Source organism: Falco rusticolus, chromosome 15, assembly GCF_015220075.1.
Source record: "Falco rusticolus isolate bFalRus1 chromosome 15, bFalRus1.pri, whole genome shotgun sequence".
NCBI classification, from domain to species: domain Eukaryota; kingdom Metazoa; phylum Chordata; class Aves; order Falconiformes; family Falconidae; genus Falco; species Falco rusticolus.
Genome location: NC_051201.1, coordinates 4,005,670 through 4,030,363, shown reverse-complemented (window position 1 = coordinate 4,030,363; position 24,694 = coordinate 4,005,670). Strand labels below are relative to the sequence as shown.

The 24,694-nt window shown below is 46.7% G+C and overlaps 2 protein-coding genes across 2 annotated transcripts in view; one reads left to right on the top strand and one right to left on the bottom strand.

Moving 5' to 3' along the window:
- The window catches only part of KLHL36 (kelch like family member 36), a 97,189-nt gene that overhangs the window by 53,854 nt on the left and 18,641 nt on the right, over positions 1-24,694 (top strand). Inside the window, exons 4-6 of the mRNA XM_037409571.1 lie at positions 4,646-5,459; positions 20,151-20,384; positions 23,545-23,665. The gene's annotated coding sequence lies outside the window, so the exon portion shown is untranslated. The remainder of the gene's footprint in view (positions 1-4,645; positions 5,460-20,150; positions 20,385-23,544; positions 23,666-24,694) is intronic.
- Positions 1,479-23,204, bottom strand: COTL1 (coactosin like F-actin binding protein 1). Its single transcript, XM_037409574.1, has 4 exons — positions 22,999-23,204; positions 22,539-22,621; positions 12,416-12,573; positions 1,479-2,831 (listed from the first exon to the last, which is right to left on the bottom strand). Exons 1-4 carry the CDS (start codon positions 23,073-23,075, stop codon positions 2,721-2,723), a joined length of 429 nt encoding a protein of 142 aa, XP_037265471.1. The 5' UTR covers positions 23,076-23,204; the 3' UTR covers positions 1,479-2,720.

Sequence of the window (24,694 nt, the reverse complement as noted above, 5' to 3'; positions counted from 1 at the left end):
CCTGTTTTTTTCCCTGCGACGTTCTTCAGAGCATTAGCAAGATGGTATTGCTATGTAGGCTGCCCAAGAAGATGAAATTGAGGCTGGAAACAAAACAAAACCCCACTAATTCTCTGTTACTAGTATAATTCATTAGGCTATTTTTTGCCATAAGGTTTTATGCTGATGTCTTATCACAAATAAGTAATTCCTTCTCTTCCTCATTTTTCTCCTGTGTGTCTAATGTTGCTCATGCAATTGCTGTGCTAGCGACTGCAAGCCTGATAATTCCTGTGCTCAGAATTAGACCACATGTGCCGGTACACCACAGAGGTGATTCAAAGAGGGAATACAGCATCTTACATGTTCTGTAAACTGCACTAAGGGCAAAATGGGATGGTTTGCTTGTATGGGTACTTTGGAGTCCTGCTTCAAACCACTGCAGAAGTCAGGAGAAACTCTAAGGGAGGCACAAGCCCATCCAGCTACTGCTGGTGTCAGCCCCAGATGCAGGGCACTGGGCCCCAACAGTGGCTGTCAAAGAGGGCATGGAACAGACTCACCTGGGGAAGTTACCTGGAGGAGACAATTATCTAGAAAAGATTTAGAAAGTCTTCAGAAAAATACTCTGTAGGAGGCATATGCTGACTGAGAATAGCAAAGCAACCAAAGAGGGGGTGATGCTTTTGCTTCCTCCATCCCTGGAGCCAGCTCACCAAAGGCAGCAGAAGTGCTCTGCTTTGTCTTTGAGATGTCTTCAAGTGGCTGAGAAAGCTGGTTTGCCTCTGTGCTGAGCTCTTGCTTGAGCAGTGCACCAAACCCCACACCACAGCAGGTGCAGATGAATTTCTTGCAACACTGCTGCCAGGCTTCTAGACCAGACTGAGATTGTTGTCTCAGTACCCCCACAAGCTGTCAAATAAAAGTTTGCTGTGGTCACTGAACCAGTAAGGCAAAGCCTCAGATCACTGCAAGCTCTCTGCAAAGCTCTTTCCTGTTAGTTAACGCCTGTCCCTGCTGTCAGTCCTGTAAGAAACTAACCATTTCCCTTCTTCCAGGGCAACTTCTAGTAAGTTCAGTCCAGAATTGTAACACCCCATGTAACCCTGTGAAGGAAGCTGCAAAACTTCACTCTGAAAGTGTCGCTCTTGCTCCCAGATCTGTTCCTGACCTCTCTACATTTATTTTACGTGGGTGTGAAATTCTCTTTGACCTAATTACAATTCCCACTTGGCATTTTGGTGCTGGAAATTTAGATGTAGAGCTGCTGAACAAAAAGTGTGTCATATGCACTGTGGTCACCTCTGCCTTTCAGAGCAGAAATGAGCAGACAAGGGCTGCAGGCACTGAGATCATTTTACATTTAAGCCAGTGTTTAAATCTCCTAATAGCCCCAAGATCACACGAGCTCAAAGCCTTACACCCAGGATTAACAGACCTCCTAAATATAGGCTTGTTGTGGCAGGGAACGTGAAAAAAAAAACAACAGAGCCACCGAGAACTGTTCTTGAAAAACATTTATTTCTGTAATGGGTTTATAGTGCTGACTCCCAAGCCCCAGTACAACACAGTTTCCCCCTACACATAATTCTGGGGACAGTTACCTTTGATGGAAAAAAAAAAAAAGCCATACAGGGAAGCCCCCCCAAACTAACTGTGCCCAGGTTATCTCTGGGCCTCTGCTGCTGAATGTTTCATCCCAGCTGGGACAGAGCTGCCCTGCTCTGTCCTCAGTCACAGCTGCAGGATGGTTCACTGCTTGAAGGCCCCACATAGCTGAAGATGTTGTGTTTAACTGCAAAAAAACCAGGGGGAACATGGGCAGAGAAGGCTGCTAGGATTCAGCGGCTGCTGTTTTTGCAGACATCATTTAAAAAGGAAATCTATGCATTTCAGTTTCACCTCCTGAGCCCCCAGCTTTAGGAAAGTCAAATACAAACCCAGAGACCAATGTACGCAAAATAGTAAACAAGTGTCCAAACATTTCTAAGCCCCTCAGTTTACTGTGTCATGATACCTCCAAAAAACCACAAAACCCCCACATTCGGATCACATTGGATCTTCTTTTTAAGAGGGAGGGATAGAGATGCAGCACACAGAATAGCAACTGTCAAGCAATGTTTAAGGCAAATTTATTCCCACTTATTAAGAGTCAAAGAATTTTTTTGTTTGTTTGCTTTGTTGTTTAAGCTGTTAGGTAACACCTCAGCTGGACATCTAAGCTTAGACAATTTAATCAAAGTTTCAGTGAAGTCAACTCAAGTTGATGTGAGCCTAGAACAGCAAAATATATTATTCGCAAGAATATCAGTCAGAGCAATTTTTTGAAAAATTAAAATAATCGATGTTTAGAACTCCCCCAGAACTTTCTACCCTCAGAGACCAGGTTGAGCCCAACTAAAACACACAGACATGCACGCATACGAAGGACACAATGGCAAGCGTCTACAAACACAATGCTGAATAGGACCAAAGCAGAGCCAAACCTAAATTGCACAGATGTGAGGACACAGACAGTTATGAGTAAAAAAATGAGGAAAAAAGAAAAACAGAACGCCAGAGAGGGATGTTTCATGAGATGGAATGGAAAATAAAAGTCCACTGTATGCAAAGAAAGGGAGTTCTTGGGTGCACACACAGAAAGCTGGGGATTTCAGTTGCCTCATCTCTCAGTTGTGTTAGTTTGTTGTGCCTTTCCCTCCCTTTGAGATCCAGGTGGTGGTGCCAGGAGGTTCATGCATTTACTCAGTCTGTGCATCATAATTAGCCCCCCCTGCTTTCTTCAGCTCGTTCTTGATGTAATCCTCATCCAGTTCTTTGTGGTCACTGATCACAAATTCTTTGGCAAAGTTCTGCAAGAGATAAAGAAAAAGCCTGTTAAAAAAGGGGGATATTCGTCCCAGTACCTGAGTAAAGATGGGTTATCTAGCTTCCATGGCTGTATGAACTGCATATCCTTATATACTATGGGAGGGGTGATAAACAGAAAGCTGTGGATAAGACAGAAGACTAGTGATGGCAAAACCCAAGACTTAACCTGGAAAAATTTTTTGTTTACTTCTACAGTCACCAGCTGCAAGCCCCAATCCCACCCTATGCAACAACTCTACTAGCAGTAAATGCGCAAGCTAGTTTAGGTCAAGTTTCCTAAGTAGTATGCAAACTAAAAATCTCAAAATTGTTGACCTTCAAACTGCCACTGACCCTCAGCATGATTTGGGGCAAGTCACTAATCCTGTCTGTGCCTTTTTGAGGACGCCTTCTCCTAAAGAATGGAGAACAGTGCTACACCATAGCACATTACAGTATCACACCCCACCAGCTGACAGGAGGATGCTTCGATTAAAGACTGAGCAACACACAGATGGTACCAGGAACAAATAAGACAACTTTATTAGATTCACTGACTGCTCTCAACTATCCAATACGTATCATGGCCAAGCAGGCTGCTGGCGTTGTTAAGACCCCACTATGCTCTGTGGTCTGATGATCCAAAGTGACCTTTACGAACATGCTTTATTAATACACTTGTGTACTGCAGGGCAGCTACCTAGCTGCTTGAATGCTCTTTCCAACTTATGGGAGCCGGGCAAGCCCTAGGCAGCATGCCGTGATGCAAGGTTGTGAACAGATAAAACCTTTTTCAGAACAGATTGCCATGAATGGGATCCCACGGAGTGCCATGGCAGTGTCACTACAGTCAGGGATTTGTTCCTTTGTGGAGACTGTTCCTGCTGCCTCACAGCAAGGGTGGCGTGCATGTGTGTGCACAGGCATTGCAGCAAACAGGCACATTTGCTTCTTGCTTTAGCATTTTCCTTCCCTTCCTAACCACAACTGAAAACACCACATGTGTCCTTCCCTTCCCCACATCCCACAGAGATTTTAGACAGCATGGAAGAGACGAGCATCCATTGCAGTCTGCAGGGCCAGGGACAAACTGACGACAAAAAACGTGAATTAAAATCCCAACAGCCCTGCTGCAATGTCTCAGGAAAACTGCAATGCCTGGCACTCCCTGGGCAGCGAGAGCCCTGAAAGGTGGCAGAGGCTGCCTGGGAGAACGGGGCGATGCTTTGAGAGAGAAGCAATCATCTTGTCCAGGTCTCCCCGACGCTGGAACAGCCCCAGCATAACCGTGGAGGGGGGCTTCTAATTGGTTTCAGACTCCAAGCCATGGGAGAGCTCTTTATTTGGCAGCGTCTCAAGGGTCTCAGTTTGGGATCACAGTCGGGTAAAGGAGGGGGTGGAGAAGGATTCAGCTTGAAAGAGCCTTAGCACCTCTTTCATGCTGTGGAAAAAATGGAAAGGAGAGTAAAACCACTCCCTCCCCCGTGCCAGCCTCCCAGGCTGCAGCTGATCCTGTTTCACAGTGTAGGAAATCCTCACTGCTGAAGAGTTACCTGGGGGAGGGGGGGGTGGAAACCCAAACTTTGAGCAGCTACGAGAAGCCTTGTCTGCTCTGCTTGAGTTTATCAGCAGCTAGACAAAGTCCTAAGAAGTAACGACTGCTTCACAGCACCATTTTGCTCCGCACTCCAATAGTTGGCTTTTCTGGTGTGAGGACAGACATTACAGGCACTCATCCATGTCTTAGCAGAGTTCAGGGAAAATGGGAAAGAAATGGTTTATTTAGAGAAAATAATCCTTTTTTTTTTTTTTTTAGATAGGAAATTAAGTGCCAAACTGCCCAAAACATCAGATTTGGTCATGCTCACAAGCATCCTACTTCCAGACCTCCTGAGATCTCTGCAAAGCTCAGCTCTTGCTAAGACCAAACAAATGATTTTCAACTATTTGATGCTCACTGAGGTGAGATACCTACATGATTTTTTCAGTTTCTTTTCTATACGCTAACAGGTTTAACAAATTTTCCGCTATGCAGATTAGCCAGGACTACCCAACCTGACTGCTAGTCTTTGCCCTAACTTTAGTGAGGCAGGCCCATAAAATCATTTCTGAGAGGGATTCCGTGAGAAGTGTGTGTGTTTTATAAATGCAGGGAGGGTTTCCTTCAATGCCCGCTCTGCAGAATCCAGCTGATTCTCAAACTAAAACTGCAAGTGCACTCATGCATGAACAGAGGGAAAATTAAATTATATGTACCACAAAGTAACTATACTTACTCAAATGTCTTCCCAACTAGACAGTTACCCGGATGATTCTTGGGTGATGATCTGTGGGCACCAGCCACTACTTCATGTCAATGCCACTGAGACACCTTGCAAGGTTCAACCAATCTCCCCGTAGCAATGGGTTATGTTCCGGGCCACCCTTAAATATCCTCTTAGCTGACTGGGCCACCTCCTGTGTCAGATTTGTACCCTCAGAGTGCAATCTGGGTCATTGCTATTAATAACTCTTTGCTTTGCTCCTTTCTGCTGTCAGGTGCTGTCAGGGGCTTCTTTGGTTCTTCACACTGGTTCTTACCCACCACAATGTCTCATCAAGCCTGGCCCCAAGAGGAGAAGATGCTTCTGGTGAGTTTGCTACCTGGAACTCCTGATTTCAATATAGTGCTTGACCCTTCTTCAGCCATAGCCTCCCTCATCACTGTCAATTCACTGTTTTAGCTCTCTGGGGTTGAGCTTTTGTTCAGGGTGCAAATCATAAGGTGAAGGGAGGCATATACATATTTTAGAGACGGTTGAAACTGCTTCCTGTGTCACCAGGGCAGGACAACAGGAGGGACTCCGGCTCTCACCTCGGGACATTGGGCACCCATGATCAACAGCAGCACTTTTCAGCCGAGGGCCATCTTATCCAGAGTTCACTCTCTTTTTGTGTTCAATTCCCCATTGAAATGGCCATAATGTGAAACGACTCCCGACTGATTTAATTGTGTCTCATGTTAGCTACACCAGGCAATGGTCCTTATTTGGCATGACTGTCATTTGCAATTATAAATAACCGACCATAGCAAACCAGCTCCTGCAAAGCACCAGGAAAAATCCTAGCTTCAAGCAGCTAACAGCAATGCCAACAGGCATCCGACTTCAGCCAGAGTTCTAGTCTGCCACCAGATTTTCTTTCTGCTCTTAAGAGACCGGGGTGGGGTAAGTGCCTGCTTTCTCTTCTCTCTCACATGCCAGTATCTAATGCCCTTCAAGAGGATTGCAGAAGTTACAGCCGCCTAAGGCACTGTGCATAACTCTGATGCTTAGACCTCTGCTTTGCTGACCTGCATCTTTATTTCACATCCTCCACTTCCTTTTCTCTTCTCCTCCCCCTATCCCCAAGCTTTTTACAACTGCACAAGCCCTGAGAGTGAATTCTAGTCATTGTATTCACTGCAGAGTCACCAGCAGCCCACAGATAACAAAAACAATGATGCCATTTATCTTTATCACTGTCACGACATGACACTGACCACAGTCTCTTTGCTTTTCCTCTCAAGTCATTGAACACAACATAAAAAGTAAGATTTACTCATGGTTCTTCGATACACCTATCCGGCATGTGCTTCACTTTGTGCCTGAGCAGCACAGGGTCACAATTTTGCAATCCAATCCCCTGTGTCAACCTCCATGTGACACTACAGAGAGAAAGGGCTCCAGCCATGCATGTCAGGTGGCAAAAAGTGAGCCTGCACCCCTCTTCCTGGGAAGCATGAAATCTGTGCAGCAAGCTCAGCCCAGCCTTTCTCTTCCAGTCAACTTTATGGGGGGGAAAAAAGGGTGGAGTAGATTTTCTTCCTATTCCAGGCCCTGAATGTTTAGCATATGGGGCCATAAAACTTCCCGAAGCTGGCCAAGGGAAAATCTGTCTGGTGTAGACACTGTACCAAAAAGGTCTGTAGAGACCCTTATAAATCCCAGCATGGGTGGGCCTGAAGCCAGAAGGAAAATCCTTGTATCATCTACAGGCACTTGGGTTCTTGGCAGCTGGGGACAGTGCCAGGTAGCTGTTGAGCAGCTTCTTGCTGTTTTTATTTACACTGGGGCTTGCAGCAGCCTCCACTGATGTTTGAAGTCCTCAGTTCCACTGTGCTTAATGTCACCCCTCCCACCTACTGGTCACCTCATTTTCAGTGCAGATGCAGTACAGAGGAGATGATATCTCCCCTGTTTCTGTTCCAGCATGGTATGAGTCCTTGACCTGGGGTCATGGAGAAAAAAGGACATGTCCTACAGCAGCGGCAGAGATATGTTCTAGCCTGGCTTCTCTGGGTACAAGGAGAACTATAAAGGGACAAGCGCCTATAACAATACAGCACTGCTGCCCTCCACTCTACTCTGGCTACAGCAAACCTGGTCCTGTGATCAGCTGTCAGAGTCCAAGCTATCAGCAAAACCCCTCTCTTCAAATTTAGTCCTTGCCAATTTTTACATGGACCAGTTCCAGCCACTGGGAGAAGCCAGCCCAAACCTCTGGCAAATGCATCTCTCAGCAATGGGAACTACATTTCAGCTGATCTGCAAATTCTATCTGTGCTGCATCCCACTGGAAAAGTCACAGGGCTGTATGTCAGATGTGGGGTGATGAGAAGCTGCTTTTTCTGGCCTGAAGAAGTTCCTTAGAAAGTTACCACCTTCTCTAGACTAGGACTAGGAGTTCTTTAAATTCCTTATGTGTTTGGTATGGTCACTGCAATAAACCAGAATAGGAAAACCAGTCAAAACCCCCAGTTCTGTTTGCATTCCCAGCAGGATTTCACTCACCCTTCTGAGAAAGACTCTCAAAGCCACTGCGACATAGCCATTACTGTATGAGTCTAATTTTCTGACTGCCTCTAACAAAGCTATTAAACCATCTTCTGTTTAGGCCACCACTGCACTAGCAGGAGAAACCTAACCTAACCATGGAGTTATACATGTTGTATCTGTCCCAAGACCACAGACAGTAACTCCGTAAGGGGGTCCTCCCTTAGGAGGTACCAGCATCAGTGCAGTGAGGAACCCAGAGGAAAAGAGAAAAGTGAACAAAAAAAAAGATCTGGCCATCAGCTCCAAAGCAGGAACTAAGTAAATTCGTTGACATCACTAAAGCCAGGCAAATTCCTCACCAAAAAATAATAATGAATAAAATGCCGCAAATATTTGCTCACAGAAACAGAGCTGTTTTACCCTGCATATGATTTAGGCAAATAATAGAGCACATGACACTGTGGGGGCAGGAGTGCTGAAGAAAGCAAAGAAGAGTCAAAATTCATGGAAAATAAGATTGGGCAATCCCTTTGCTGAGACAGCCCTGCGGAGGAATTCAGTCCCGTCAGGAAAAAGACCTCCACGCTGCCTAAAGAAAGGTTAAAATCTCCTGATAGGAAATGCAGTCATGAAGGGCAATAAGTTCACAGAGAGGAAGCAACAGTCAGAGGGAAACCAAGTCCTGTTTTCAGTTTTTTGGCATTTACATCAAAACCGGACCATTTCAGCACCGGCTGCCACTCCCAGCCCCACAGCCGTTGTGCCTGAGCTTGCCCTTACTAGAGGAAAAGCACGGTAACATCATCCCTCTGCCCCTCCTCAAAATGAATGGGCCATTCACTGCAAGGCCTGACACTGTATTGAAAACCCACAGCTGCCAAGTTTCACCTTGCAGGAATTTTTATGGCTGAACTGAACCTCATGCTGGCAGCTGCTCCTAGCCATGACAAGCAGCTTACAAGAGCCTTGATTTCCGGGCCTCTGGAATAAAAGTGGTCAAAACAAGAGCCCTCAGAGCCCAGAGAGTCTCCTGGATGGATTTGTATGAAGGCTGAAGGAGCCACAGCTTGTGCATATAAAGGAGGTAAAAGGCTTACTTACTTACTTACTTACTTACTGCCAGGGAGGTAAAACACGAGCTCAAGACCAACTTTGGATGATCTCATTTTTAGCCAAGTAGAAAATACGCCCAGAGCCTTTCCCTTCAGCTGGTATCTACTGGCATCTGGGTACAACCTTGGCACAACAACCAGCGTCTCGCAGCGATCAAAGTGCAGCCGTGCCGGGGGGTCTGCTGCATGCATGGCTCACCGCAAGCATCTGCCAGTTCACCCACATGCACAAGGTAACACTCACTGCTGACAGCAAAATACAGCCTTGTACCTGAAGTCATCCTGCCTTACTGTCTCATAAAGTTCCCCAGCTGTTAAGTTTAGATCATTCTAGATCTAGGTTTAGGCTGTAGCCCAGAAATGAACTACCAAATGCCTTAAGCAACAGTCTGCAAAGCATGGGATGTTGTGTGCTACTACCCCCCACCCCTAGGTCTGTCCTTGGCCTGGGCAGAAGCTCAGTGGAGAAAAGACGGGATGCTGCATCACCTTACTCCATGTCTCCATTTACACAGGAAAGTCTCCACACATTAGTACTTAGCTATACCTTTAAGAAGATACAGATAACTACTTGTTCCCCATCCTGGCCCTACTTCTGACCTGTTCTCAGCTGAACTACTTGGATGAGGTCACAGGCTTGATCCAAGATTTCCAGCTGAAGTAAAGAGGAAAGGATGGAGAATAAACAGCCGTGAAAGAAAGCTACTGAATGTTCCTTAAATACAAAATGTGGTTTTCTACAATCCAAAATAAACACAATAAATGCAAACCCCGTTCTCCAACAACATGAAAGAGGTAATAAAGATAATCCCAAACAAGCCAGAAGATCTGATTCTCAGCTAGTACAGATCAGAACTATGGCGATATGCACCAGATGAGATCCCCTGTAATTTTACAGTTATTACAGTTAAAAGTCAATTGTTCTTTCTTCCTGAGAGATTTTCTGGCAACCACCTCCACTCACTATCAGCATTTCTTCCCAAACCACCTCCCTATAGATTTCACAGCACCTGCTCCCCCTTCCAAGGGAGGAATACAAAAATGAGGGCAACCCAGTTCCTCTCCTTGCTTCATAATATTTCATCCTTTTGTTCACAAGCCCATAATCTACTTTTCAACAGTTAATATCTCTTGTGTTTTCCGTATGGCAGGTTTCTAGGAGACCATGTAATGATCACCATGTGTGAGTACTCTTTATTCTACAGATGCAGCATGGTGGGTTTTGCTTGCTAGGCAGTATTCAAGCTGACTGTCTTTCACTTTGAGTGTCTCGGCGGAAGTACAACGTTCCTTGGCATTTGTTCAGCTTTGAGCAGAGCTCAAACGTAGCTCATCAGTGCGTCTACAACACAGAAGAGAATATAAAGCAGGCCTTCCCTCACGCTGGAGCTTTGGTCTAAATAAAGAGCCACAGTTAGCTGTTGCAAATATTACAAGCTAGCGAAAGCCCTTCAAGTTTTACTGAGGGATGTCAGACTGAAGAGCTGCTGTTCTGGAATCCCAACCTATCACTTCTGTAGATCACAAAATAAAAGTTAACCGCTTTACATAAAGCCTCCTTGCGCCATACTTCCTTGGAAGGAGAGACATGTTGCACAGGGTAAGTGTGCCTATGAGCCATGCAATGCCACTAAAGCTGCAGAGACCCCAGCCGCACCAACAGCCGAGATTCCCTTCGGGGTTTGTGAAGAAAAAAAATCCCACTTTAGGGTACTGCTTATTCCAAATGATGAACCAACACTGAGTCAGATTTGTAGTTTTATCATTACAGCAACCAACCAACTGCATTTTTCTATGTATAACTCACATCTCCAATAATCTCTGTAAAAATCGGCAGCAGTGGGGTGACTGGGAACGTACTTGAAGGTCGAGAGAACCAGTAAGAGTGAAATAGCTGTAGGGTAAATTCCCTTCGCTAAATTTCAGTTTGACTTCCTTGTCAGTTTTTGTTTTGACAGATTATCTGCAAGTTTAAATGCATAAAAAGAAGAGTTCTGCTTTCATCCCACTCCACTCAGAGGGATTTAGTTGCACATGTAGAACTATTCAAAATAGTTGTCCAGATAATTTCTTATGGAAAGGAGATCTCCATTGGCATTATGTTCAGAAATCGGTGGGTTATAGACATGGTTGCTCAATAAAATTGCATTAAGCACAAGATGTATTGTTTTCATATTTTAGTATAGATTAATTGGAATACGAAATTCTGACCTGTTCAAATACAAAGTTGGCTTTTAAGTAACAGCCAAGAATGGTTAATATTCCACCAGATTATTAACTTATACAGACTACTAATCAAAGATGAAACAAGTAAAACTCTAAATTATATGTAACAGATCTGGGGGACAGATCTTAGAACAGCACTCAGGAATGCTATTCAACTCAACAGGAATAAATTGTCTAAACATATTTTTTAAAAAATCTTGGGCTTAGTGATTCTTATATGAGTCATTCATTAGTACTCTATAATTTAATCTTCAGCTACAATTACAGTTTCAGCTGCTTCACATGAACAGAAATTTGCTGTCTCTCAGGTGTAATTATGGAAGTTTCTTTTCAGAGTGGACCCCCTTGCATAGCTGTCATTTTGAAACATTTAGCACCAGTGCTTATATTCTGGAAGTATATGAATTTCTTATATTCTTCATGCTTTTTTTTCTAAATATAATCTTCTGTAATGTACAAACTACAAATGAATTGAGGGGGACTTCATTTTCATCCTTCATGTTGTCCTCTTGGGAGATTTTTTTACATAGGCAAGAACACAGTTACTGAGGGAGATGATTTCAGTGCTCAGCCTGTTCTCCAAGCGCATAAGACCATTTCTTTTCATTTCCAGGAGAGCTGGCCCTTGGTTTAGTTTAAAGAGCTAATCTTGCCATCTCCAGAGGAAACATGCTAACTCTTAGCATCCTCTCCATTACAGTCAGCTTTTCAGCAGCAGTTCTTTGCAGCCTTATGCAGTTTTCTTCTCTTGCTGCTGTTCCTTGTTCTCCCTCACTTGGCCTGAGCCTGGAGCCCAGCAGAGCAAGCCCAGCTCAGGTCCCCTCAGAGGCCCTGACAGAGTTAAACGATAAGCTCAGCTGGGGCAGACAAATTCAAGTGAAGCCCTTCCAAGGTACATACTAAGCACATTTCTCTTTTTCCCTGATACATCAGAGGTCTAACAAAAGACTATTCAAATCTAGTTAGCTATTAAGAGCTGTTAGTTAATTGGTACTGATAGGGACTTCAGACTTTCGTTGATTAGGTCCAGGAATTCATTGTGCAGACACAAAAGGCCTCAAGAGAAGTTTAAACAAGGGTGTGGCTTTTTCTGTTTAATTTTACCTGGCTAAATTAATACTGCCTTGTTCTCTACCATTCAATATTATTTCCACATCAAGGAAGGCGATGTGAAACATCTTAATGGTGACAAGGAGGGGAGTGCATATATTCCCTCCTCGTGAAATAGTTGATAGCCTTAAGCTCAAAGGTGGTGCTTTACACCTGAGCACTCAAAGGGCAGATGTTAAGTCTTCCTAGTAAGAAAACAGGCAATAGGAAACTGTCTTCTTTTCAAAGGATTAACTGCTAAATTGGAGGATGATCCAATCCTTCCCCCTCTCCCCTCCTGCTGGTGTTTGTAGAGCCAAAAGTGATGAGAACTGGCAGTTAGAAGCAGAAGGAAGAGGTTACCTGTACTACTTCTTTGACCAGAGTCTTGTCGGTGCCAGTTTTGGCTCTCTGCAGGCCACTGACATCCTCTCCAATCCAAGTGATGAGGGCAAACTTGACTCGCTTGCTCATGGCATCGCCGGTGGTGAATCGGACAAAGCCGAACAATCGAACATCATCTGGAAAGACAAAGCAAAAAGGATAAAATTATTAAAACCAGAAACATCCCAAATGCCTTGCCATTTTCTAGGGTGAGACTATTGCTCTCAACTTAAAGACCAAGCCAAGGCACTGCTCCTGTGTTACAATACCGTCATTGCTCAGGGTTAACAGGGCAATCCATACTGGGACGCTGCTTGTATGCCCTTGGCTTGCAAGGTTCACTTTGGCAGGGTTGGGTCTGCCTCTTCCTGGAGTGTGCCGAGTTCCTCGGAGAAAACTGGCTGTGCTGTCACCCCACACCACACAGCGTGCTGCTAATGTTTGGAAATGGCTAAAATGCAGTCAAGGGGCAGTTCCAGAGCACAGAGCTAACCCCAGTTACACATTCAGCCAGATCATTCATCTGCAGGTCACTGGTCAAGAAGGGAAGAAAGTGATTTCCCAGTGTCTCTTTCTTACAGGACAGCAGGATTAGGGTCACATTTTACAACATATACCCAGAAACTGGCCATTGTGCACATTTGATCCTCTCCCCTCCTTCCCTTCAGCAACATTTCTGGCTCACTTGTAGTACGAATTTACAAGGAGAGGAGAAGAAGGAGCAAAAGAAAAATCTGCAATTACTTCCCCAGATGTGCTTTTCTACTCCTTCTGAAGCCCTGTTAGACAAAGGCCTTGGATTTTAGAACTGTTCTGATCTTTGTTTCACAGCTGGCTTCTGCTATATCATGCCAGACTAGAGTTATTTAGTCTGGCCATATGTGTAAAATCCTTGTAAAATCCTTGTCTCGAAGACTTCGTTCCTTCATTGCAGAGTGACTCACCAACCGAGGCAGCTGGACGCCTTCATGATCACAGGCACTTAGAAAGCGTGTGATACCATCCACTCGTATCCCCAGCCTCGGTGGCATGCACGATGCCGGAGCCTTCAACCAGGATTGTGCAGAAAAGCAGAGCAGATGGACAGTTGTGCAATCATGGAATATACCTAATCATAGCTACTTCATCTGTTAGAGGTCACCCCAGAGCTCTTAAATGAAATGAGATGACTCAAAATAGAAGAACAAACTCGCTGTTTGAAAAGAATCATGTTAATCCTGGTTACGCTTGTTGTGACCAGTTCAACATGCTTTATAGTTATTTGCTGTCTTGACTACTGCCAGGTGAAAATGCAGGCTCCAGGTGTACTAACATTTGCCAACATCCCCATCAGTGGATCCGTTACAGCATGCTCCCTGAAGAGTCAGGACAGCCCCAGGAGCTCTGGGGATAGGGGAGAAGCAGCTGTAAATTGCTCATCCCCAGAAAATAATCTGCTAGAAATCAATGCAGAAAAAGTGGGATGTTCTCGGAAAGCTGACAGATCTCACAGCTTCTTTAACGCTTTGTTTTGCCATAGTGGGAGTAGAGACAACTTCCCCTTGGTAAAAGACGTTTTTAAGTCTCAAAAAATCCACCTATGCTCTCCCTGTTTTGTTCTCTATGTAGTTTTTTGCCACTGACAGAGTACTACTGGGGAAAACTGGAAAATACGTGTAGGGGTGTGTGTGAGCCAGTATGGTGTTTAAAACAAACTCACCTGAAGATTTCATGAAACAAAAAAAGCTCATATTCAAAGGAAAAATCCAGATGGATCTTTGGAAGGAGAGTGAGAGTCATGTGTATCAGCAGTGCAGGGAAACAAAACTTCTCTCTGAGATACCCTATTACTGGCAAGTACAAGAAATGCAAGGAGAGACTCCTGGTTCTGCCAGTAAATCCTCTTCCCAAGATTGATTAGAACCATAAATGAACCGACAGCCAGGAAATACCCAAGGTGAAGAGAGACAGTAAATCCCCTAACGTTACTATTAACAGTTCTATGAAAAAACCTCGCTTTCCCAGATCTGACAGTAAAGGAGGCCACACTCCACTAGGAACTGTCCTGTGGTTCCTGTGGGAACACGGTGCTAGAAGGCACTTTAATGCCACCAAGTCCTGGCCTCTACTACACCGTAACCATGTCACGGCCCTTACCATGGACCCATCACTCTCCACCTTGAGCATGTAGGTTTTTCATCCCTGCCCTTTCTCCCAAAGGCATCCTGAAGACTGCTTTGGAACGTGCCCCTTTACTATTAAGATAATGCAAGAATATGACTGGGAAAAAGCATCATAGCAAGGAAGTCGAAGGAATTCACCTGCCAGCATGAACTTTAACTTGACATGAACCCACAGATCACTGGCAGCAGCAGGATTTGCTTCTCAGCAGAAGAGTTTGAGTGCTGCCCAGCGCTGCCTGAAAGCAGCTGGATCAGCAGCACTGTAGAGGGCCAAACCCAGCAATTCCATGTGGGCTTGCATCTATTAGATCACCTACTACTCAGTGACTGAGCAACTCTTACTTCATCATGCTAAGTCCCAATAAGTTTAATACGCAACTCAGGGGCTCTGAGTCACCATCTGGGCAGAATTTACCTGGGGCTGGTTTACTTGTGGGGGCTTGAAGGGTTACACCCAAGCTGCGTGCCTTCTCCTCCTGTCTCCCCACGGAGGTTGCATCCCCACAGTAGGCAGAACACGCTCTTCAGCCACCACGATTTTCAGTCCAGTGTATTTAATGTAATCTACCAGTATGTGATGCTTTAACTTGATGTGCCAGTTCTGTGAATTGCAGCAGCTGAGGAGCATTTCAGCAGCTACAGATAAAGCCAAGAGGGAATGTGAACTGGAGCCCTTAGCAATTAACATGTCTCTTTTCCTAAAGGGCAACAGGGACAGATGTAGAGGTTTTTAGCACCAGTTCAGCCTGGGTATGAGTCCCTCCAACTGCAGGTCAAAATCCCTCAGCCAAAGTCGTTCAGTTTCACAATTAGCCTGAAGTATGTTCAGAGCGATAACGGGATCAAAATGCAAGTTCTTTTATGCTCCCAGATTTCCGCTTTCACAGTTAATCAGTTCTACCCTGCCAGATCACCTCGCTACGCTGGAAGTCATCAATGCCATCAGCGCCAACTCCCCTAGAAATCTCACAGCATTAATATACAAACACACCCCACTTTTCACACGAAACCACTTACAGTGGTTTTAGGAATTGAGGGGGGTGGGGGGGTGGGGGGGAGGGTAATGGGGGAGTCTAACAAATCATAAAGAGTCAGCAGATTTCCTCTGAAAAAGGAAATCCTGCCTGGCTCTACACAACCACCTAGTCACTAAGCCATGAATTTCAGGGCAGAGAGAAGCAAATAATAGATCTGCGTAGAACAGAAATAGCAGCTTTATTTCAGAAGATCTCACGAACAGCAGAAATTAACATTAATTCCTACTAATATCACTACTCCTTTAACTACGGTTGTACAGCATGACAAAAGAGCTAGACAAACAATGAAAAGTACAATGAATGCCTTAATGAGCATCACTTATTATTTTTCTCCAAACACCCTACTTATCAGTAGGCAGGATTTTCCAAATATACTGATTAAGCTGCCCTTGGCTATGAAAGCTTGATGCCGAACCGCAGAGATTTCCTTGATGGTGTTGTCCTCTTTTTCATCCACTCAAACCCTTTGGTTCAGCTGTACTAAAAAATTCCCCATTAGATTAAAATGCACTGACTCATCAGTAAAAGATACTAGCTGCAGAAAAGAAATACACTGTCAAAAGCTTCACGGTTCTTAGTCTTACGGTTCCGAATGGCCAAGCCAGAGACATGCCAAGATGCTCCCAGCTTCACCTGCCTGCTGAATCAAGGTCACTACAGCAAGGCGTCGATGCAATGATCTGCTTTTGCGTTCTGTCCAGCAACGAATTACTGATTGTGCATGAAAGGCCTCCTGAAGAGTTACCTTGTTTGTTTCAATTGGATTAATTTTAGATTAATTTGTCAATTTTCCACCTCTTCAGTCACCCCTATAGCCACACGGCTAGACGTGCAGACAGAAGACTTTCCCTACCTCGTACTACCCTGTTTTTTCCCTCTTTAACCCTGTACTGGAGCTGCCTTGCACCATGCAGACATGTTCATTAAGTCATCTAAGACAAATACAAAATGTTTGACCCCAGGACCACAACCACAGGGCATGCCGCAGCTGGGGCACCAGACCTTCTCCATGTGACCCGGGGTGGGTGACATGAGTACAGGGTACTCGGGACACAGTGCAGGGGGGGGATGGCCCCATGCTGGCTTCTCCGCTTTCTCTGGTCCAGTGAAGCCACCAGCAGCATTTCATCAGAATGAGTTACTGCTATCCCAGGGACAGTGGTCCTGTACCGCTCTCTCTCCTGACCTGGACATACACTGCAGGGCTGAGTAGGAGGAAACAGGGGATCCAGCTAATCTTTGTTCCCCTTCCCTGAAGGAAGGAATGGTTGCGTTAGTCAGCCAAAAGTAATGGCCAAGCAGGCCCCAAGACAAAGGGCATGCGAAAGGTACAACCTTTGCCTGCTGTTATGCCTGGCACAGGACGGTAACATGCAGACCCACAGCCACGCTATTTTAATTAGGCATCACAAAACTAAACTGAACGCGGAGTTAGTATTTCAGTGCAGAACTCGACCTGGTGAGTTACTCCCACAAAAATTAATGAGAATATCCTCTAAAACGACCTCCTGTCATTGCAAGGGACAGCCTAATCCACAGCTCCAGCTGGCAGCCAGGAGACAGCTATCAAACACATGTCACTTCAGCTGACCCTCCCAGAGCAGCACTTTCACAGCCAGCAGGGAAGGCACAGGGGCAGGGAAACGCTGCAAAGGCAGGGTGAAATTCCCATAAGCCGCCCATGGCCCCAGGTCTTCCTTTAAATAGATACTAAGGGAAAACAGGCAAGACAACACTAAAGAGGAAAAAACAAAAGCAGTAGGAGACTGATTTACGAAGCCCATTTTAGCAACTTAAGATGTAGCCAAACACAGATAAGTACCTATCTCATTACGAGGCCTCATGCATTTTTACAAATCTTTCCTACAACCTAAGGTGCCAATGTAATCTCGGTGATCTCTCAACTCTTAGCTCCTACATTTTATATGCAGGCCAGGCTTTACAGGACAATTGTCATAAGCCCAGAAGAGCTTGCATTTGTCTTAGGAGCCAATTCCATTTCTATTTTCTTCCTAATATTTTATGTCAACCAGAAATTATTTTATAGGGTATTTATTTCAGACCAAAGATTTTCAGTTCTTCCTCATGCTGAATGCACAGTGTGGTTTTGGTTTGATCTTTTCAGACACATGAATAACTATCCCATTTCATGCTGTCATTGCAATTATTTATCTGGACTGGGGCTTTCCAAATGAAAGGCTCATTATTTCTTTTGTTAGAGATGCATTGAAAAACAACTGTTCACATATAGCATGGGGAGGAAACAGAGTCTTCCGACCTCTTGGTTACTTAATGGCAGAATACACGCGTTAAAAAAACCCTAAAGTAAACCATGGGTGGAGACAATGCAGTGCTCTGCTGCTTTGTAACACGGAAACTGAGGCAAGTTGTCTGGTGCAGTCAGGTATTACTGACACACACAAAAGTTTAAGCGGATGTTTTTGACAAGACTTTTCATTCAGTATCTCAGTCCTACGTCATTCTACTCTTCTCAGCAACAGCATCGCCAGCCCAGCTATGAGACTTTGAATTTAAAAAACAAAGAACAACCCAAGAGCCTTCATATCCTTCCGTACAATAACCTTCAACTCTTATCTGTGTTGCTAGCTTGAAATCCACCAGCTCAGCTGCTTTTTTTGACAGTGTACTGATGGCACGTACTGCTAAACACCAAATTAATGCTACATCTGGATCCATGCCATCTGTACAGGCAAGAGCTGTAACCGTGAAGCAAAATGGATCAAAAGCCTTGAATTAAGTCCCTATTTAATGCAGAGGTAATCTGCGCTGCTAAGTCCAACCAAAAGAGTCCTCAGCTAGAAGACACAGGGGGTGTCTACACTGTGTTTAATGACAGCTGGTGTCCTCAGCTTTGGTCTCCAGACTCTTTGGGTCAGACAAAGACCAATTTGGTCACGTACATTGGTCACGACACAGGACGGCAAGAGGAAGTGTCACCAGCTGCCACCTCCTAAATAAGGACTTTACTGTGTCTGTGGTTTAAACGAACCTCCTTGGCTTTACTTTGGGACGGGCTGGAGGAGTGGCGTTCATACATCTGGGGCTGGTCTTACTGCCTGAGACTAAAGCCAGAGTCTACCACCTCCCAGCCAAAGTGTCTGAGTCACCTTGTGGCCTGACACAGACCTTGACAGCAACAGCATGAAACTGATAAAGTGAAAGTCCAGGGTTCAGCCCGTGTTTCAGCATCATCCTGGGACCCTGAACAAAAGGGCGCTGAACAAGCTTTTCTTACCATGTTTTCTTCTTTTAAGAGTGGCAATTGCTGCCAACAAACAGTGGGATGGGAAAAGGAGGATTGATTATGTAGTTCCTTAAACTTTTCTGCTAGTACATCAAGCTTAGGAAAAAGCTTAGGAAGAAAAAGCCTGCACCCCAGGCTATGTAACACATAGGTCTGACGTGCAATACGTATCGGACTGCAGAGCGGTGAGAGTAATGAAACCTGCACAAGGTAGACGGGCTGCAGCAGCAGTTCCTGGTTCAGGGCACGGGCCTCACTGCCCCAGGAGCTCAGCACCTCTCTGCTGTGTGTTCCTTCAGTGGCAGCTCACAGAGGGTTGCTCCAGAGCTGGTTTGCAGAGAGCCTGCTACTTCCATTAACAGAAGCAATTTCAGTTTCTTGCTTTTCCCTTTGTCCTCAGCCACTCTTGTTCCCTGAGGAGGTTTGTAGAATCAGTAATGGGTTGGGCCACAGTCTGCATTAAAAGGGTTACATATGGGGGAAGAAAAAGCAAAAATACGACCTTGCTACCAACAAACCCCCCCAGCCCTTCCCAACGTCTGTTGCTGCACAAGGCAGGATATCCACCACAGGCAAACATCTTCCAGACCGGTACAAAAGACCTTCTTGGTCTCGGAGCCACATGAATTAGCACACACTGACACCGCCTGCTCTGTAATTCAATGCCCTGGAGGGAAGTGACATGTACCACATGCTGAAGGTGCTTTTAATAAGAATGGTTATTAAGAGAGCAGGGGGGGGGGGGGGGGGACACGGACGACACAGATGTTTGCCACTCAGAACAGCACTGAAATAGATGGTGCAGAAACTGGAACAAAGCAAGCTCTGACGGAGGGGCTTGCTGACACTTTGCATGCTGAGGTTTTCAATTTCAGCTCCCGCTCTCACCTTCAACCACCAAATTATACTCAGCTTCTACCAGAAGCAGCTGCAGTACTTTGTTGCTTTCAGGGCAGTGTTTTTCACAAAACAGGAATTCAAAACAAGGAAGGAAGTTTATTCTGATGCCAGGTTTTTTAATCTTTGAATCACATTTTCCAAAGCTGTTCAAACTGATAGTAGCTCTTCTCCCCTCCATCAAAATGTAGAAGGAGATGGGGTGTGGACCAGGAGGGAAGAAATGCAGCAACAGGAAGGAATAATGTTTAGCAGCAATTCCCATCTCTTCCTACTCTTTTTTACTGACTTTGTTTAGTAAAAATATTCCCACCAGCTCTACTTCATAGTAACATTTGGTACCTTTCTTCCAGATGGGAAGGAAAGCTCTAACTTCACTGGATGCACAAGCCTTGATTTCTGACTAAGTCTAGTGGTCCAGGCGAAGGGCTGCTGCACAGATGGAGACATCAAAACTTGCATCCCTTCCTTCCCCAACTGCTGCACCGTAATTCAGGGGTGGAGGAAGATCCTTTCTAGCACTTCACCAAGCACCCGGTACCTGAATTTGCCTCGTTCTTTAAGCCTCCAACAACTGGGCTCCAAAGGTATGTTTGAGGACAATCTCTTGCCCCTGGTCTCCCAAGGAGCATGCCACGGAAGAGGGAAAGAAGGAAGAGGGAAAGGGAGCAGTGGAGCAGCTCTAACGCTAACCATAGGACACAGTCTACCCCACAGATGCCCTTTATTTAACCCTTACTTTACCGTGCTTATGCCTAAAATACTCAAAATTTCCTTTTTGCTGTAAAAATGCTTTAGTACTGGGGGCAGAGGCCAGCTTGGCACTTTGTAGGTATAAAACAAGATTTCCTTAAACTTAGTCTGTTTTAATGCCCTGTTTATAAATAAGGGTTTGGCACGTGCAAGGGATGGCAAGAAAACAAAACTGGCCACATTCCAAAGTGCAATATGTGCCTCCATTAATTGTTATAAGCATCCTACCCAGCCCAGTCAGTGCCTGCTCTCTGCCAAATCCCCTCTGCCGGCTGCTTAGCCACTCAGTAAGAGTATTCTCTTTGCTACAGAAGGAAAGATAGAAACTGTTCTTGAGAGGGTGCCACTCCAAGCGAAACATTTTAAAAAACAGTTCAGACAAAATAAGACATGGACTCCTTAAATCAAGGAGAGAAAATAAATGGGGAAGGTTCCTCGGCAAGCCCCAGGTGTCTGGAGCCACTCTGTTATCTTGGCGACAAGAAGAGATAGAGAATGTGGCACGCAGATACTGAAGCCGTTGACTTCCTGAGAAAACTGCTAACCCTTCAGATAACGCTGGCATGAACTTCACAAGTGCTGAGCCCTGGGTATGCTGGGTACTTATGTTGCCCATTAAGAAGAGCTGAGCGGGAAGGAGCTCTTGCAGTACGGGATATCAGCTCTTCTGACATCAGCTACAGGACAATCCTTTTCACTTTTGAGAATTTTCCTGCAAAGGTCTCAGGAACAGCTGGAAATGAGTAGCTGGGTTAATCCTGGTAAGACCCCACTGCAAATGTCGTAGCAGAGCAGTCTACACCGTCTTGATTCAGTAGCTGCTTTCAAAGGACTAAAATGTATTTTTCTCCTGTGATACTCATTGACTGATCAGGCCAATCCTGACCTCATTTAAGTTACTGGAAGTTCTCTCCTTCAACTCGGTAAAATACAGCCAAGCCCTAGGACTTGACAGACGCATCTGGACAGGCACTGGCGATTCAACAAGCTGTGGGGCTCTGACTACAGTGCCTCCAGGACTCGCTCCACCTTGAGACAGGAGGGACTGCTCAACACGCAATTCCTTCACAGTACAGACGTGCAATTCTAAAAATACAGGTTAACCATAATACTTGATTGTAGAGTAACTAGGTGAATGAGGAAGACTTTGTTATAGCCCAGTATTAGTTACAACTGCCTCATATCTCATGTCACTTGGTGTCATGGTTAAACAGCAGCCAAGATAGGATGAAAAACTATTCAAGCCTCCCCCTAGAAGGTTTTTTTTTGAGAAAAATCAAAGCCCACTTCTGTAAAACACATCAAAAGTTAAGACGCGATGAAGTTAAATACCCCTCATATCTGCATTTTACCCAGGCTTTATTCCTCCTGTTAATGTTCTACAAGCGACAGTTCAACAATCAACTGCCACGTTTAAACCCCGAACCACAACTGTTGCGGTTGTGCAATGCCACATACACGATTGTTTTCAGCTCTGTATTGTTCGAGCCGGTCTTTGGCATAACCACTCTCTTCTCGGGTTTCATGTTCTTAAAAAATCCCAGCAAGCCTTCTAAGTGCAGTTACTTTTACCACTATGGCTATGATTTACAGAAGGTTTTTATTGCAAAATCATCTGTATGACTGCATCTTCTTAGCCACAAAAATTGACTCTTTTTTTGCTTTTAAACTGCAGCACTAAACAAGGAGACCATTGCTAATCAAGAGTTTTGTCTTGTTTCTATCTGAAAGGCAATGGAAAATTGTGCAGAGTGGGGAAAAAAAGCCCAAAGGACCTCAAGTCTAAGGGTGAGACAAAGGACTGGGTGGACTACGGACCTCAGTGCACTCTGCGGCAGCTGGAAACCCAACCATGCAGGACAGGGCAGGCAACGGGGAAGCAGCAGCACTAATTCCAGTTTACCCAAGTTTTCTCCCATCCTCTGCCCCCTCGCACCAGGGCAACAAGAAACACCAAAAGGTGCCAAAGCAATCAAGATGGAGCTTACCTGTGCACTTCCTTTTAAAGGTTTCATAGTCTACCCCTTGGTCTCCGGGAACGATTGTAGAGCCATTGTATTTAAAAGTCACCCTTGGGGAAGGGGAAAAGAGAAGGGGAATAATACACTCGTAAGTCACTCTTGGGGAACGGGAAAAGAGAAGGGGGAATACTAGACTTAAAAGTCACCCTTGGGGAAGGAGAAAAGAGAAGGGGAATAATACATTCAATAGTCACCCTCTGGGTTGGGGGAAAGGGAAGGGGAATCATATATGTAACAGTCAGCCTTTAGGAAGGGAAAAGAGGAGATGGGGAGGAATATGCTGTAAAAAACCCCCAAGCATCCTTTAGGAAGGCGGGGAGAGGAGAAGGGGAACAAGGGCTGTAAGTCACTCCGTCGGGAGCGGGTAGAGAAGCAGGGGGATCAGAGAGCTGCGGTGCCTGGCCGGGAGATGCCGGCGGCCACCTACCAGTTCACCTCGGTGGCATCGTCCCTGACGAGGTTGTACGCCTCCCTGCACGCCTCCTTGTCGATTTTGGTGGCCATGGGGGCGGCCGCGCCGGGGAGGGGGGGGAGCGCGGAGCGGCGCGGAGCTGGGGGGGCCGCCGCCACCGCCGCCGCCACCGCCGCTGATGCTGCCGCACCGCACCGCGCAGCGCCGCGCAGCGCCCGGCCCGGCCCGGCCCGCCCCGCCCCGCCCCGCCCCGCCGCTGCCAATGGCTCGGGGCTGCGCTGGGCCGGCCCCGCCCCGCCCCGCCCCGCCCCGCCCCGCCGCTGCCAATGGCTCGGGGCTGCGCTGGGCCGGCCCCGCCCCGCCCCGCCCCGCCCCGCCCGCCCGGCCGGCCCCCGCCCCGGGGGTGATGCAATAGCCGGGGCCGGGGGCGGGGGGCGCCTGGCGGCCGAGGCGACGCCGGGGCGCTGCCCGGGCAGGGGGGCGCGGGGCTCGGGGCTCGCCCCGCCGCAGCCGCGCGCTGGGAGGCCGCCGGTGTTTTTGCAGCCCCCGATGTGTTTCCAGCCCCTGACGGACGGGAGGAGGAGGGAGCGAGCAGCGATGCGCAAGATGGAGCAGGCGCTGCCGGCGCGGCGGGGCCGGCAGCCGGGCCGGGCGCACGGGAGGTAGCGGAGCAGCGGAGCAGGTAGGCGAGGGGAGGGCGAGGGGCTCCGGGGGGCGGCCCGCGGGCTGTGCCCGGCCCTGGCAGCGCTACCCAGGCAGGGGCGGCGGCGGGGCACGGCGGCCCGCGGCTGGGGGCGCACCGCTGGGGACCGGCCCCGGCCGTGCGGGCTGGCCGCGCCGCCGGCGGGCTCCGTGGGGTGGCTGCGCCGTGCCAGCTCGGGCCGGTGCCCCCGGTGTGTGCAGGCGGTGGGTGCCCGCGCCTGGCGGTGGGTGCCCCTTTCGGATGGAGCGGTCTCCCCCTGCCGGGCTGCGCCGCAGCGCCGCCAGTTCCACGTACGGCACCCGACCCGCGTCCGTCGGCGGCAGCCGCGGCTGCTCGTCGGGCGGAGGCCGAGGGGTGGTCTGTGAGGTGGCACTGCGGCCCTGCGCCCACGGAAATGGGGACAGGTCGTTTGCTTTGCAGAAATCAGCTCGAAATAAATGTCATCAGGTGACGTTGTGCCCAAGGACCAGAGTTTTCAAAACCAGTCGTGATGCGTTAGTGGGTTTCTACCCTAAACCTGGGAGCTGGGTATTGCAAATTTAATAAAAACTACATTCCATGATAAAGAGTATCACATTTCATTTCTTTTAAATTCTGCAGTGGGATGTTCGCTATTTATTTCACATCAATATGTTGTAAATGTGAAGTCAGAACAGCAAGAAACCTCATTACCACACAGTTACCGAGTGTTTTCAGGCAGCTCAAGAAGCGGGTTCGCCAGAGCATGTGCTAACTGTAAGATACATAATGTACAGCCATACCAATGCGAAGCCCTAATCCTGCACGTATCTTCTTCTAGAGGGAGTCCTGAATGACGTGAGGTTCCCTGTAGCATCAGTGCCCAGCACATGAGCGTGCTGCTGCAGTGCATCTCCGTGATGTAGATGAGGTCATAGGGAAGCGAGAAATATTTCTGAAGTCAGTACAACTGTAGGACAACAGCAGCTGAGTGAATCACTCAGTATCTGTAGGCCGCAGGCTCTGGATGATAACATAATCACACATTAA